Source organism: Typopeltis vanoorti, chromosome 2 (assembly GCF_054136105.1).
Source record: "Typopeltis vanoorti isolate ZY-2024b chromosome 2, IOZ_Tvanoo_1.0, whole genome shotgun sequence".
Taxonomy (NCBI): domain Eukaryota; kingdom Metazoa; phylum Arthropoda; class Arachnida; order Uropygi; family Thelyphonidae; genus Typopeltis; species Typopeltis vanoorti.
The window spans coordinates 64,978,220-64,995,266 of NC_143550.1; the positions used below are offsets into that span (position 1 = coordinate 64,978,220).

The following is a 17,047-nucleotide window of genomic DNA, read 5'->3' on the forward strand; positions in this document are numbered from 1 at the left end:
CAACACCGGGCAACTCACAGCAAAGGTGGAGCAAGCTAACATCACTCCTATCTCAGTATCTCCCATAATGCAAAACATATCTCCTTATAGATATATATAATGTTATGCATTAAGGGAAGGGCCACTACCCAGACTAGTTTCAACCTTTATTGAGGTCTCTTCAGTGGGAGCCAGGCCCAGAGGTGGAGATACCAGGCAGAAGCAATGGCAGGTCATCTTTACCTATAGGAGTTGCCAAACGGTGTGCCACCTTTTTATTAAATTACTCTGGATTTAGAGAAAGATGTTGAAAGTTTATTTTTCACTTGGTTAGATTATAATAAATTATTACCAGCAAGTTTACCTTAAGGTAAACTTAAGGCAAACAGATACAATTATAATTTTTTTTTAATGGAAAAAAATATGAAACAAAAGATATTAGCAATGATCATTATGCCTGTAATGATCAACTTTCTAACTATATTATCAGAAGGCCAGTCAGACTGAAACAAGTCAGCAGTTCAGAGTGGTTAGAATTTATTACAGTTTACTCTCACTTAAGCGAATGGAACCATAGGAATAATAAATTACAGTGGATTGTTTGTTATAGTGAATTTCTTTTAGTACAGCATTTTACCTAAGCTTTTATTAAGACATCAGTACTTTGTTATAGTGAGATTTGACTGTATATTCTTTTTGCTCTATTTGCTTGAAAAATTATAATACGAATAATTTAACCAAGAGTATTTGAAGTATTTGTATACTGACTTTACTGTACACTTGACACACTTTACCATATTTACAATAAAATACATATTTCAAAATGCTATAAGAAAATAAAAACACAATCCTGAATACCTGGATTTTCTTTGACAAATAATATACAGATGTTTTCCTTCGGCAAATAATATACATTTAAATATCTCTTACAAAAAGGTGGTCATTTCTTTCTAACAAATCATAAATATACTACAAAATCATGTCTACTTCACCATTATCAATGAACAATATAGTATGAGTAATTTGCATGTCATCCATTATCCTTCATTCCTACTCCATTTTTCAGAACATCAATAAAAGCATACATACATTGAAGCCTTTCTTCATGCTGTTTGACCATCATATCCTGTAAGGTTTTAAACCTTTCTTCCTCTCTTTTCAACCTTTCTCTCTCTCTTTTCCACTCATCATCCCTCATTTCCTTCAATAATCTAAATATTTCTCTTAAGTGGGACTTTTTGCATCTAGGTTTGGTATGTGAGGATTTGTTACTCTTTTGATCTGAGCTTGATGCACTACTTCCAGATGAGTGAATGGGTACATCAGATAGTGAATGAAAAGGAGAATGTGATTTGGTAAGTATAGATCTTGATAAGAAAATATCTTGCTCAAGCCCAAGTCTGTTACTTGCTGATAATGGCAAAGATGTGGCAGATGGAGGATGAGAATTTAATTCCTGAAGCAAGAGTGAACCTGATATTTGATCTTCTGGTTTTAAAACAGTACCTTCAGAAGGATGATGAGAAGCAGAGACCTGAAAATTCCTCTGCAACTGGTTATCATGGATTACAGTCAAATTTTTGTTGGGAAGAAGAATATTTTGATCATGACTTGTTAAATTACTGGGAGAATGACAGTCTTGAATATCAAGTAGACTAGGTGTAGTGCTAGTAAGATCAACTGGAGATAGTCTTTGGATTTTTTCTACTGTATTCTCTTCTAAAATAGTTCCCTGAAGAATGTTGTCCTGACCAAATATATCAGTTTTAAGTTCCTTTCTTAAAACTTTTTCAAGCTGCTGATAAAAATCAGGAAGTGGTTTCCTCCTCCTGCCAGCTATTTGCTTTGATAAAAGATAATCTTTGAATGTTCTTTTCAAATTTCGCCATTTCTGATGACACTTCTCTCCTCCTTTAGATATTTCCAACAGAAAACCTTCCTTACGTAACTGTGCTGCAATCAAATCCCATATATCTTTCTTTTTATAGCAACCATCATACATCCGTCGTTGTATGTCTGGATCAGAAACAGTTTCAATTAGTCTCCATGTAGCTGCCCATTCCATAGATTTTATACTGGGATTCTTAGAATTGCTCCAGATATATTCTACAACAAATGAGAAAAATACCATATTGAAATATCAATTCTTCTTAATCTAATGTAATTGCTAAAACTATAATGATGATACTATAAATAATACAAAATAGACTACCTCTGCAAATGACATCATGTATATCAAATAATAACACAACCAAGTATTATTTTCCCCCTATTTATTATTATTAAAGACCTTCAGATAGTAGGTTCACTATAGAAGACCCACTCAATGGATTTCTACAGTGAGCAATAGAAAAATGCATTTCTTCGGAATCATGACTTAATAACATGAGATTGAATCACAATTAGTGTTGGATTTAGAAATAAATCCTTAGAAGGATTAACAGAAAAGGTCACCAATTTTCCACCAGATATCAAACACCTCTGGAAAAGTGATAAATGAAATCTTGTGATTTTTGAGATGTAAACACTATGACAGGTTTAGGAAGTAGTTTGGCAATCTCTTGTGGCATCAAATGAGGTGTGAGAGACAGAAGTAAATACACCAGATGTGAAGCAGCTGTATCATGAAATTAAGCAGAAGCTGAAGAGAAAGAGAAATGCAATAAAGGCAGGTATCAGGTGTTTTCAGCCAGCAGTGTATTAGATGTTGGAGACAGCAAAGAAATGGCATCACCTGAGGATATAGTAAATATATTCAATGAACATTTCATAAGTACCGTATATTTCATACTGGAAAGAAACAAAAGCATTGAAAATTATACTGGGGGGGGGGAATAAGGAAAGATTTGAAGATGATAAATGTAAAATGTCTGAAATACCAAGTAAGCTCAATGATAATCATCAGAACTACAGGACTAAATGGGAAGTTGCTCATATATAAAAAGGGCGAGTGATGGGACTAACAGCACCCTTAATTTCCTTTCTTTTAGGCTTGCACGGTGATCACGGTGAGTACCCTTAATTTATTTGACATCAAATTAACTGAACTACAAACTATAGTCCAGTTAGTTTTAGGTGTGATAGTAGCGAAGGTATCAGAACAAGCATTTTGAGTTCAATTGCAAAATTGAATCAATAATAAGAATTTTTGCAAAGGGTAGCATTTGTTTGTAAAAAGAAGCACTTCTTTCAGTAACATTTTAACAATTTATTAACTGTAGTTTGACAAAGTAGATAATTTTTATTTTTTTATATTTTTTTATGCTGGCACCATCCACAAAATAGTTTATTTGTAACCCTATAGTACATTCATATCGTGAGTGGACTAAAGGTTTTTTTCCATTTTTTATTGAATTTTTATGTGTTTTTATATTTTTTACTTTTTTTTTTTACAAAGTTCAGAAACTCTAGAGATCAAACATGATGGAACTTTTTTAAGCCACTTCAGATCTCCAATACGAGAGGCGGTAGTCTCATACTGGGCAATGAAATTCATCTTCCACCTAAAGACAATCACAAACTTCCATGCCCATAGCAAGATTTGAACCCACAGCCTGTTGATTGGAGAGTGAAGGTTAACACGTGATTGAATAACACGAATAAAAGCTAGATAACTGGGAAGAGATCTCTACATAGCCTTTAAAGAAGGGCTCATGACCTAATGGCAATCCTCACCTTGCAGTAACACCCCGATTAATAGGTATCTACTTAGATACTGAAAAAATGATGATGAATTAACAATTTGAGGTTTGACTGATTAAACTGCATTCTGTAGTGGCTTAAAATAAATATGATGAGGGTAGAACAAAATGAAATACCATACTGACTGGGGTGTTAACCTTGTTAAACAAGACAGAGATCCAGGTGAATAATGAAAAGTAAGCTATTGGAATAAATTCAAATTCAGCATCAGTAAAATTCCAGATTGTCACCATCAATATAAAAATATCAAAAGAAAAGAAGTGGAAGTTTTGTCATTATGAGAACTCTACTCCAATCATTTGGGGTAGAGCTCTCACAAAGAAATAGAACTAATGTAAGGATTACAGATATACAGAATTACAAACAGAATAAAAATGAAATAGAACTAATCTAAGAATTACAGAGGAATTTCCCAATTGTGTGTTCCAGATAAGATTTAACAAGCATACTTGAGAAGAAGCTAAGAAAAATTGTGGAAAAAAAACTTGGGAAAGAATAAGCTGGGTTCAGGCTAAATAAATTGTCATGATTGAATTTTCACAAGAGTTGAGAAATAATGGAAATATAAAAAAGGATGTGTATTTAAGTTTTGGAGATCTGGAAAAGACATGACAAGGTACCATGAGAAAAGCTGTTCAAAATGTTACAATTAAAAGTGATGCTGATTACAGTTATATGGTGTAAATGGGTCATTTACACCATGTAACTGTAGAGCAATACATACATACATGGTCTATATTTAACTTATAAATTGTCAGTTAAAACTGAAGGAGGTATAGGAAAATAGTGTAATATAAAATCAGGTGTAAGACAAGGATGCTCACTACTTCGACTGTAATTCATCTTCTATATGGATTACATTATGAAGGAAAGTGGCATTAACCCTGATATTAAAATTAGATTGTTAATCTCAGCTCTTTATTTTATGCAGATGATGATGTACTCTTAAATAAGTTACTTTTAAATTCATATATTCAATTAGAAATTTATCAGGGTATTTCATCTGTTGCATTCAAGATGTTGCATTCAAGCTCCTCATGAATGCAACATCATGAGGAGCTTGAACTTAGAGGGTATGGAGGAAGGACCGATAGTGAGCGAGCTGGAGGTATATGAGGAATTATGTAAAGTTGATGTTAATAAGGGTTAATAATGAGTCTTGAAACAGGGGGTAAAACTGTTAATTAAGAAAGGGGAAATAAGACAGGCAGGAACGGCTCATATATAGGGGCTGGGCCCCACCTATATTTGTATAAGTAGCCCAATAATTGTAGTTTTAAAAAATATGTTTCTTGTAATTATTATTTTTTTTTTTTTTATCTATTTCCACAACGTTTTATTGATTAATAAAAAAAAATACTGTAGTATTTTGTGGCAATATTGTATAATGAATAATGAGACTTAGTACGGTCTCTGGGGCCAGCCACGGTTGGCCCTATTTTATACATGTAGAACACAAGGCATGTATGAGCACATACACTAGTGATCGTATTTGTTTACCGGATGCAACGCTTGTCTTGGGGCCAGTTTAGTCTGGCCCAGTCACTGTGTTGCACATACATACATAGCACGTGATTCTTTGATTGTGAACCACGCGCACTAGCAATCTGGTTTGTTTACCAGGCACAACGCTTATTTTGGGGTCCGTTTAGTCTGGCCCAATCACTGCGTTTGTATGTAAACAGCGCGCAATTCTTTCATCGTCTTATTTATTCTCGTTGTTGATCTGTTTTAATGTTTAATAAAAAATCACTGTAGAGTTTTGTGGCAATATTGTATAATGCAACTTAGCATGGTCTCTGGGGCCAGCCACGGCTGGCCCTATTTTATACATGTAGAACACAGGGCATGTATGAGGTATGTGCAGTAGCGTTCATGTTTGTTTACCAGGCACAACACTTATCTTGGGGCCCGTTTAGCCTGGCCCAATCACTGCGTTTGTAAGTAAATAGCGCACGATTCTTTCATTATCTTATTATTTATTCTCGTTGTTGTTCTGTTGTATTGTTTTTATTGTATTTAATTATTGTTGTCGTTTTTTGTTATAATTTATTTTAAAGTTTAAATTTTTATTACTTCCATAAACAATATATTTTAACTATGATCAAAATCGATAGTTTATTGGAAAAACGTTTCTCGTTTTTCCAATTTTAAAAATATTAATAGCTAAATGCATCAGTGGAGTCTGACTAAACATTATTGTAATAGAAATAATAACTATAAATCAATAATAGAACCGCTATATAAATATAAAAAAAATTTAAGTTGTTTTTGGCCCCCACCTGTTTCTATTGTCACCAGCCGCCACTGGACATAAGCTACAAATTATAGGCAAATCTGTATGTCCTGAGGTATTGGAGAGGTTGGTGTGGGCTAGGATTCAGAATTGGGTTGATAATAGCCGTATTTACTGTAATAGTTAGTATGGGCTGTTACTGGGAGGTGATGTTTTAGCAATCTGCTTAGGTACTGCAACAAGATGACAAATTCACTGGATAAGGGAAAATGAACATTCAGGTGGAGAGGATCTTTGAGATTGTTGCATAACAAGCTGGCCACAAAACTGAAACTGAGGAGACTGGATATCAGATAGGTATTAATGGATCATATATAAAGGAGTGGCATTCCAAAAGAGGAAGGCCATGCTGCAGGGATCTGTTTGGGACAATTATTGATTACCTTGTATATTAATGATATCGGGACAGACTTAACTGGAGATATGTAGCAATTTATAGTAGAGCTACCAGTTTAATGTTGCAATGTGTAAGGTCTCGAAATTTGGTAGGCAAAGATGGGATGCAGAGCATAAAATTAATGAAGAAATTATGAAGGAGGAGGTCAAAGGGTGGTCATGGACTAAGACTTGAAATTAAGGGCATCACATTGCTAAAACTGTGAGAACTTCACAACAGATTATGTCAACAATGAAGAGGATCTTAAAATGTAGTTGCAAAGAGGTTGTAGTTCTTGTGTAAAGGCCTTGATCAGCAACATATGGCATACTCTACTTGGTGGTTACCTGGTTTTTCAAGGAAATATCGTGATGGAAATGAACTGCAGGAATTTGATGAGGTCAGGGATATGGGGGTGATTGTGGCCAGGTAGTTGAAGTTTAGACAACATAAAATATGGCCAAAACAGCACATCAGATTACATGGCTGTTGAACACTGACAAGCAAGGATAAGGAGGTTATTATTAGTTCCCTTTATAAGAATTTAATAAAGCCTCATCTGGACTACTGCGTGCAGGTTTTGTTGCCTGGATTCAACTGGGATGAAGTGGTGGAGAGGATCTTGAGGCAAGTGATCAAGACTGTGACAGCTCTATAAAATAGTCTGTGAAAATAGACTGAAGTCTGTGGGTTTAGAAACTAGCTGATAGGCAAATGAGAGAGATATGATAGATGCATATAAGTTAGAGATTTTATAGAACCGACACCAAAAACGTTTTTTCAATACATGGCAGGAGGGGAGAGAACAAGGGGTCATTTCTGGAAACTATATAAGTGTGGTTAGCAAGAGTATTAGGACTATTTTTTTGCTTGGAGTGATGAATGGATGAAACAGGTTGGCATGGATAAGAGTGCTTCATCAGCAAATGAGTTCAAGGAGAGGTAGAATATTTATGTGAATAATGGGTCTCCTGCGATTAGTCTTCTAACTCCATAGAGATACCCATATAATAATAATAAATAGAAAATAAGTCAGTAAGGAGAATTTGGCTGGTTCTATTTTCTCAGCAGTGAAAAGGTTAACTGCAATGAAAAGATAAAACCATGAAAATAGGCAGAAACACGGGAAAACTTCTACTGCATTCTCAATGGATAAAAAAAATTAAAATATTTCAGATATTTAAGCACAATTTTTAATGAAGATGGCAAATTGAATATGGAAACGAACAATGGAATAAGCAATGGTAGTGGAGAGCAAACTGAATAAATGTATAGGAAATAACATAGAGATTGGGAAAAGCACTAAACTGGTAGTATACAAGACAGAATTCAAACTAGTTTTAACATATGGATCTGAGATTTATATTATAAATAAATCAGTTCAAAGACTACAGATCATAGATATCAGAGGTCTGAGAAAAATTAAGGGAGTGAACTGACAGCATCAATGATAGAATCACATGAAAAAATGCTGACATTAGGAAGGAACATTGTTGTTACTTTGACATTATATGACATTGTTGTTACTCAAGAACATGTGAGCAAAACTAATATAACATGGCATGATCACTTCAACAGAATGGGAGAGGAAAGGTTGGCAAAAGTAGGGTTTTTTGACAAGGGAAAAAAAAAAAAAAAAAAAAAACCAAAGGAAGAGCAAAATCTAGATGGACTTGATGCAGTGAGAAGTGTCTAAAAGTCAAGAAATTTAAGATCTGGTTAATCTGTATAACTGGATAAATTGCATAAGTGCAACATGGTTGAATAAAGATGATATCCCTAACAGAAATAGAAATGGAAGAGTACAGTGTTTTTTACGAGGATAGAAAGAACAAGAAGGGGGGGGGGGTGCTGATGATGATAGCAGGGGAATTATGTCCACATAAAGTAGACATGAAAGAGGGAAATAGTGGCAATGAGGCAGTGTAGTGTGAGGTGGAGGTAGACAGAGACAGAAGGCATATTTAGTTGGATGTTGCTATAGGCCAGGGAATATGGAGGGTGGTGATGAAGAAATGTATAAACAACTTGGGAAGAGTAGTTATGTATAAACAACAAAAGAAAGGTTATTATGGGTGATTTTAATTATGGCAGTATAGATTGGAATGAAGAGATAGGATTTGGGAATAAAGAAAATGAATTTCTTGAGAGACAACTATCTCAGGCATAAAAGATGGCTTGTGAGGATCAAGAATTTTAAGTCTGATCATTTCATCAGAAGATGTAATTATGAGTGGAGTTTCACACTTTCCTCCAGTTGGTGAGAGTGATCATGAAGTGATCACTTGGGTTGTGACTAGCCATATGCAGACTTCTGTGAGGAAAGGAAATATGCGGGAGTACAAGGCTGGTGATTATGACAAACTTAGGAGATAGGTTGGAGCTATAGCATGGAATGAGGAGTTGAAAAGTAAGGAAATAAATACTGCTTGGGAACTGACAAAGAAATTCATCAATGTGTGAATGCATTCCAAAGGTCAAAAGTCAGAATAAAGTAGGTGTAAAATGGATGAATGAAGGGCTTAAGCATGACATCTAGAAGAAGGCAGCAGTTCTGACACAGTACACGATGAATAATAGTTATAATCAGTTACATGAAGAGTATAAAGAAAAAACCAGGAGAGTGACTCAGTGATTCAACAAAAGTGCAGTATGAGCAGAAATTAGCAAATCATGCAAAGAAAAACTAGAGAACTTCTTTTAGATATTTGGCAAGTAGAAGGAAGAATGATTATGGTAAGATGATGTTAATGGATGAAAATAGCAGAATGGTAATTGCTGCAGAAGACATTGTTGAGGTATTCAGAGATCAATTTATATAAGGGTGTTTTATTCATCCTGATCAGGGTGAAATCATGAGAAACTTAAGTGTAGAGAACATAGGAGAGGATGGCTAAATTGTAACTGTGCAGGAGGTATTTGAGGAAATAAATCACCTCGATGTCATAAGGCAATAGAATTTGATGAAATCTTACCATACATTGTAAGGGAATGTTCTAGAGAATTGGCAGTAGCACTGGGATGCCTATTTAATAAGAATCATACAACAACACAGGTTCCAAGAGAGTGAAAAGAAGTAAAATTATTCCACTGCATAAAGGTGGTGATAAGGCTGTGGTTACAAATTATATAATCTGGAGTTGTGGATATAGAAATAGGTTGATAACAGCAATTTTCACTGTGGTTGTCAGCATGGGTTTGTTAAAGGGAGATCATTGTTTACTAACTTACTCATCATCATAACACTAATTATGGATATAGATTATATTGGTTTGTTCCGGTCTCATTATCCATCCAATATCCTTTTTTGAGGTCTACCCTGCCTTCTCTTTCCAATTGGCTTATATAGTATTTGTTTAGGATGGTGGCCATTCGGTTTACATGTTCAATCCATTTTTGTTTATAATTGTTTAGTTTTTCTTCTATTGACTTTGTTTTTAGTTCTTTTAAAATGTCTTCGTTCCTTTTTTTGGTCTAATAATGTGTATTTTGCAGTTCTCATAAATCTCATTTCAATTGTTTTTATTCTTTGTTTAACTTGTTTGTTTATTGTCCAAATTTCACTGCCATATAATAATGTGGGCACTGCTAAAGTAGTGTATATTTTCAAGCATGTTTCTTTTTGTACTATATTTGGGTTGAGTGTTCTATTTATCAGGCCTATAATCTGTAAAAATTTTGAAGTTTTTAATTTTATGTCTTTTTTTACTTCATATGATATTTCACATCCAAGATAACGGAAAGTATTTATTATTATTATTATTATTAAACAAGACCTCATGGAGTCGAAGACTCATCTAGGAGGTCCTTTTATCTCACACACATCTCATCATACCGGGTCTTAAACACATTCAAACTCCTTGCAGACACCACACTCTCAGGCAAGGCATTCCAATCATTCACAACTCTGCACGAAAAAAACCTGCTTCTCACTCCCCTACTCACACCCTCTTTATACAGTTTCCAGGGATGACCTCTGGTTCTCCCCTGATCTCCCACTATTCGCTGTAGAACTTCTCCACCATTGATCCTATAGCAACCCCTTACCAACTTGTAGGTCTCTATCATATCTCCCCTCTTCCTTCTCTCCACTAGTCTCTGCAAATTACATCTTTTCAATCTTTCCTCATACTCGACATTCCAGAGGTCAGAAACTACCTTAGTCAGTCTCCTTTGGACCCTTTCCAACATCTCTTCATCCTTCTGAAAACCAGGTGACCAAATCTGGGCACAATAGTCCATGTGTGGCCTAATCAAAGCCTTATACAATGGAACAAGAATCTCCCTACTTCTACACGTCAGTGTCCTCCTCATCATTCCCAGAAGTCTTTGTGTTGTCTTCACAATTTTGGCGATGTGACCCCTAAATTTTAGATCCTTATCCACTATCACTCCCAGATCTCTTATTTCCTCTACTTCCAACAATATATTCTCACCAAGCATAAATTCTGCATCCCATCTTTGTTTTCCAAATTTTAAAACCTTACATTTTGCAACATTGAACTCACATCCCCATTTGCTTGCCCAATCACTCAATTTATTCAAGTCTTCTTGCAAGGCCACAACATCTTCACTACTCTTTATGGTTCGTCCCAACTTTGCATCATCTGCAAACAACTGAATATCTCCATCCAAATCTTCGCCAATATTTAATATACAAGTTAAATAGTAATGGCCCTAAAACAGATCCGTGAGGCACTCCACTAGTGACTTTCCTTTTCCTGGATATATGTTCTATTATTTTATTATTAATAACTTTTTTGCTTCTAACTGGAGTTTGTCCACAAAATGTCATTGTTTTAGTTTTATCTATGGAAATTTTTATTTCAAACTGTTCTACTATAACATTTAAATTATATATTGCTCTCTGTAAATTGTCTTCCTTATCTGATATTATTACCTGATCATCTGCAAATAATAGCATGTTTATTTTGTTATTCCTGGAAATTTCTATACCTGGATTGTTTAAGGTGTTCCACTTATTAATATTTCATTAATGTAAATATTGAAAAGTGTTGGAGACAGAGGGCATCCCTGTCTTACTCCTTGGTTTATTGATTGTTTTTCAGACAACTTTTCATTTATTTTTATTTTATTTTATTTATATATATTCAACATTGCATGTAGTAAAATATTAGGTATAGTTATTCTTTGTAATAATATCAAACGGTATATATCTTTTTACTTTGTCAAATGCTTTTTCGTAATCTATAAACAAAAGATGAGTTTCCAAATTAAATTCTCTTCTTTTTTCTATAAGTAGTTTTAAACTGAAAGCTGCATTCATTGTAGAGCATCCTTTTCTAAATCCATTTTGCCATTCTAATAATATTTTTTCACTGTATATTTTTAGTTTTCATTAAGTATTCTGCTATATATTTTGTCGCATGTATTCAATAAACCTCTGTAGTTAGCAGGTTTTGTTTTATCCCCTTTTTTAAATATAGGTATTACTATGCTTGTATTCCATTCTATTGGTATTTGTCCATTTGTATATATTTTATTTAAAAATTTTAGTAATCTTTGATGAAATTTTTTCCAATAAATTTATACAGTTCAGAGTTTATCCCATCTTCTCCTGCTGATTTGCCATTTTTTATTTTATTTAGGTTGTCCTTTAAATCTTTCATTGTTATCATATCATTTAAGGTATTTTGTAAGTTTCTGGTGCAATAATTTTTGATGCCAGTATTATCTATCCAAAGATCTGTAAAGTACACCAAGAATTCTTTTACATCTATTTCGCAATTTATATTTGCAGTTTCTTTTATATCTGCATTCATGTGTTTTAGTATTTTGTATGCACTGGGTCTTATTTTGTATATGTCATTTTCCAGATATCATATAAATTTTTCCAAGCTTTCTCTGTCTCTCTTTCTGGTTTCTCTTTTGACTATTGCTCGTCTTTTTTTATATTCAATTTCATCTTGTTTATTGCTACTCAACCATCTTTTAAAAGCCAGCTTTTAATTTTCAATGATTGTTTTTATTTCATTGTCCCATATATGTAATTTTTTTATTTTTATGATATTTTTTGTGTGTTCCTAGACTTTTATATGCTGCTGATGTGATAATTTCTTTTATATTATTCCATTCTTTCTCAATGTCTTCATTTTCTTGTATTTTTTCTAAGTAGTTATTAATCCTCTGTTGGTATAAATTTCTTATACTTGAATCATTTAGTCCAAGATAACTGAAATACAAAGTACTCTTACCTGATTATCTCTTTGATTACAAAGTAGTCTTACTTTGTAATTAGATTGTTTCTCTAGTTTATTTTTTTGTAGCCAGTTTGGTGAAAATCTTAGTTTTGCCTGTACTAAATAGTAAACTACTCGTGCTATAAAGTAGTCTATTATTGATTTTTGTCCTCTTGCACACCACATATATTTATGTATATTTTTATGTTTGTAAAATGTATATTTATTTTTAAATTATTATATATTGTATAATCAATGAGTCACTTTCCATTTTTGTTTACTGTTGGTTCTCCAAATTTTTTGTAAATTATTGTTAATTTTTTTCATTCCTATTCTGGCATTAAGATCTCCGGCTATAATTATATGGTGTGTTTTATTTAATTTTTCATATATTCCTTGCAACTCTTTGTAAAAGTAATCATTTTCTTCTTCTTTTCCTTCTTCAGAGGCATACACTCCAACAACTGTTAAATTTTCTTTATTTAATTTTAATCACATTTCTAATATTCTTTCATTCCAGTATGTATAATTAGTTATTTTTGCTTTAATTGATTTATGGATCCAAATCATTACACCAGCTTTTGCATGTATTTGTTTGTCCACTCCACAATATATGATATTGTAGTTAGCTGTTTCTTTTGTTCCTTTAAGTTTCTTTTTTGTTTCTGCAACAACTGCAATTTCTATATTTTCATCATTTAAAATTTTATCTAATTCTTCTTTATGTGCTATGCTTCTAATGTTCCATGTAGCATATTCACCACATTTTTCTTTTTCCAAAGTTTCTTAACCTTTTCCAGTTTGGGGTCATTTCCCATGTTTTTCCCTGTCTGGTTTGGATTTCATTGAGACTTGGAAGTAATATGTGTTTCCCTGTGTCAAGTGACTAGCATGACGATAGGTATCCTAGTGGTGGGGCTGCCACCTTAAGAAAACTAGGCTTGCTTTTTTTAGTAGATAGTGAAAACTACAGTTTGTGAGGAAAGAGCCACCCCTTCACCCTCAAATTGCTCTAATAGCACTGGGGGGGAGGGTAAGGAGTAAGAGAGAGAGTAGAGGGAAAGAAGAGTAGAAGGCCAGTCTCCAGATATGATATACCAAGTGTATATTGTACGAAGTAAGATCAGGTCTAGCTTGGATATCTCGGGTTTGCCATGCCGTACTCACCAATGTGAGCCCTGAGAATACTAACTTACTTATGTACTATAACTAGGTGACAAATGTCTTGGACAAGGGAGATGCATATACACAGGCATACTTAGTATTTTGCAAAAGCAAAATTTTTGCTGGGACACTTTTTGTTGCAAAACACAGAAACTTTTTGTTGGGACAAAAGCCAATGGTGAGGAATACAAGAGAGAGTGGTTATTTATTTACCATCAGTGGAATCAGTTTATTGTTTTGTTTGTAAACTGTTTGCTCCTAAAATTTTCTCACATTTTGTTACAAGAGAAGGGTTCAGTGACTGGCGAAATACTATTGTAATTGATCAACATGAAAAAAGCACTACTCACCGAGACTCAATGCTAACATACTTAACTCACAGACAAGGTGTAGGGTTTGGACAACAGTTGAAAAAACAAATTCAGGAAGAGTGTGATATTGGGAACATGTCCTGAGGCGTGTCATAGCTGTTATTCGTATGTTAGCTGAACGTGGCTTGGCTTTTCGAGGAACAGAAGAAAGATTTGGATCAGTGCAAAATGAGAACGTTTTAGAGCTGCTTGAGCTCCTAAGTCAGTTTGATCCATTTTTAGCAGGTCACATTGTGAAATATGGAAATTGTGGCTTCTTATCTGTCCAAAAGCCACCTGTGAGGAACTCATTCAACTGATGGCTCAAAAGGTCCACATACTTATTGCTGATGAAGTAAAATCTTCTGGTTATTTTAGTTTTTCAGTTGATTCAACACCAGATCTGTCACATATCGACCAGTTAAGTGTTGTGCTTAGGTACTTAAAAAATGGACAGCCTATTGAACACTTTTTAACCTTTCTGGAAATGAAAAGCCATACCAGTGAGGAAATGGCTTACGTAAAGTTTGTCAGCTAAACTTTTCAAAATGTAGGGGTCAGTCTTATGACAACGCTGCTAACATATCTGGGCGTTATAAGGGGATGCAGCAAAAAATTTTAGAAACAAACAAGTTTGCTATATATGTGCCCTGTGCAGCTCATTCACTAAATTCGTTAGGCCGAAGTGCTGTTGAATGCTGTCAAGAGGCGGTTAATTTCTTCTCTACAGCGCAGTTGCTCTATACCTTTTTTTCAGCCTCAACCAGCCGGTGAACAATTCTTAAAGGTTGTATTGGAAATGAAAATATCTTAAAATCCCTCTCTGATACCAGATGGGAGGCACATGCTATGGTAACAGCAGCAATTTTGAAATCTTTCCTTCAAATTTTAGAAGCGTTAGACTGTATAGCCGAAGACCAGTCACAAAAGGGAGACACTAGAAGAGAAGCAGATAATATTGCAAATAAGATGCATGAGCTAGAATTCGTTTTTATGTTGAATTTTTGGGATGAGATTTTGCAAAATTTTCATAGAGTAAGCCAAATTCTACAGAATGAGGATGTGAACTTAAAAACATGTGCAGATCTGTATGGATAATTAGCTGACCAATTGTGCACCTCACGAAATGAATTTGAAAGATATGAAGCAGCTACAAAGGAAGTGCTACCAGATGTTGATTACAAGGCAGCTCAAACTCGCAAACATATCAGAAAGAAGGTACCCAATGAAGGAGATGCTCTAGAAGTATATCTGAATGCCAGAGATAAATTTCGCATCACCATCTTTTACACAATTGTTGACAAACTTGAAACTCAGATGAGAAGAAGAGTAGAGATATATACAAAGAAATATCGGTGAGATTTTCTTTTCTAAGTGATGTGCCACATAATGTTACTTCAGTGACTTCATCATCTACTAAAATTGAAAGGTATTCTCAGTGTTGTCAAAAGCTGATTGATGCTTACCCAGAGGACTTGAATACTAATTTCTCAGCTGAGCTTCAGCAGTTTCACTCATATGTGCCCCATAATTTCAGTGCAAGAAAAAATGTAAAAAGAAGTATTTGTTCAAAAATTCAGTCATGCTGAACTTTATAAAATAATTGTAGAAGACAATATTGAGTGTACCTTTCCAAATATATACATTGCCTTTCGTATATTTTTAACATTAATGGTCACAAATTGCTCAGCTGAGCATTCATTTTCTCAGTTGAAGTATATTAAAAATCCCATAAGAACAACTATGCAACAAGGCAGGTTGAATGCCTTATCTCTACTGAGTATAGAAGCAGATGTGTTACGTAAGATTAATTTTGAGGATCTGATCAAAGACTTTGCAATTAAAAAAAGTAGGAGAAAACTTTTCTAAATAAAGTTGAAGTACACAAAAATAAACATTATTTTCCATCTTACTATAAGTTTTGTTTCATTTTGAAAAATAAAAATATATTTTATGGTTTATTATTGTTTATATTTTGAATTACATATATATGGGGCACCAAAATCTTTTAAGTGCTTAGGGCCTCTGTGGGTCTTAATCCAGCCCTGAGTGGAATACATTGCTTGAGTGTGTTGTGAATGTAGATACACTGAATCAGTTTAAGGCGCAGATCGATGAGCTTTGTGGGTGATGTGTACCCAGGGCCGTTTCTGCATTTTGTGGGGCCCTGTGTGAAATCGAAAAGCGGGGCCCCTGAAAGTTAGTAACATTTATGGAAATTTAAATGGAAGAATATCTTGTTAATTAATTAAATCGAATATGAAAAATATTTATGCACATAAATAAACAAGTATGCTCTTTAGCATCAATTTAAATAAAGGGAAAAAATTAGTTAAAAAATAAATGTGTTTGTATGTACATGATATATTATTTTATTATGTAAGTACACATTATCATATAAATATCATATAAATATGGCAGAACAATGATTTATTTAATAATATAAATAATAATATAAAAATATGAAAAAAATATCCATTTTTACTATAAAGAATGAAATATATATATAACAACTTATAAGATTTAAAAGAAATCTTAATATATTAAATTTTATTTAACCTAATGTGCTTATCAATAAAATCATTTATAACACTATCAAAATTCTAATTTTTTGCAATTTCATGCTCTATAGATATTATTGTCAGGGACAACAAACGTTCTTGAGACATAGAAGATCGCAAATAGGTTTTTATTCATTTTAATTTGGAAAATGACCTTTCTGCTGATGCACCGTAACTGGACTGGTCAATAATGTTTTAAATGTCGCAGTAATATTTGGATAAATATCCAACAAATTATTTGCAATTATGAATTTTAAAATATTAATGGGTGCATCTTCTGGAACAATATTTCTAAAAATAATTAATTCATTGTAAAATTCAGATTTATCAATATCTGTATTTAATTTTTGATACAGCTGTTTGCAGCAAAATTTTAATTCATTTTCTGTCATTTTTCTTATTAATTTCATATCATAAAG

General features: G+C 33.6%; 1 protein-coding gene across 1 annotated transcript in view; it reads right to left on the reverse strand.

Annotated features, from left to right (window-relative positions):
* Positions 1–732: 732 nt before the first annotated feature.
* Positions 733–17,047, reverse strand: part of LOC150109117 (uncharacterized) — a 40,519-nt gene continuing 24,204 nt past the window's right edge. The window contains exon 3 of the mRNA XM_090405670.1: positions 733–2,085. Within this exon, the coding sequence (XP_090261796.1) occupies positions 1,010–2,085 (1,076 nt within the window). The 3' untranslated portion in view covers positions 733–1,009. The remainder of the gene's footprint in view (positions 2,086–17,047) is intronic.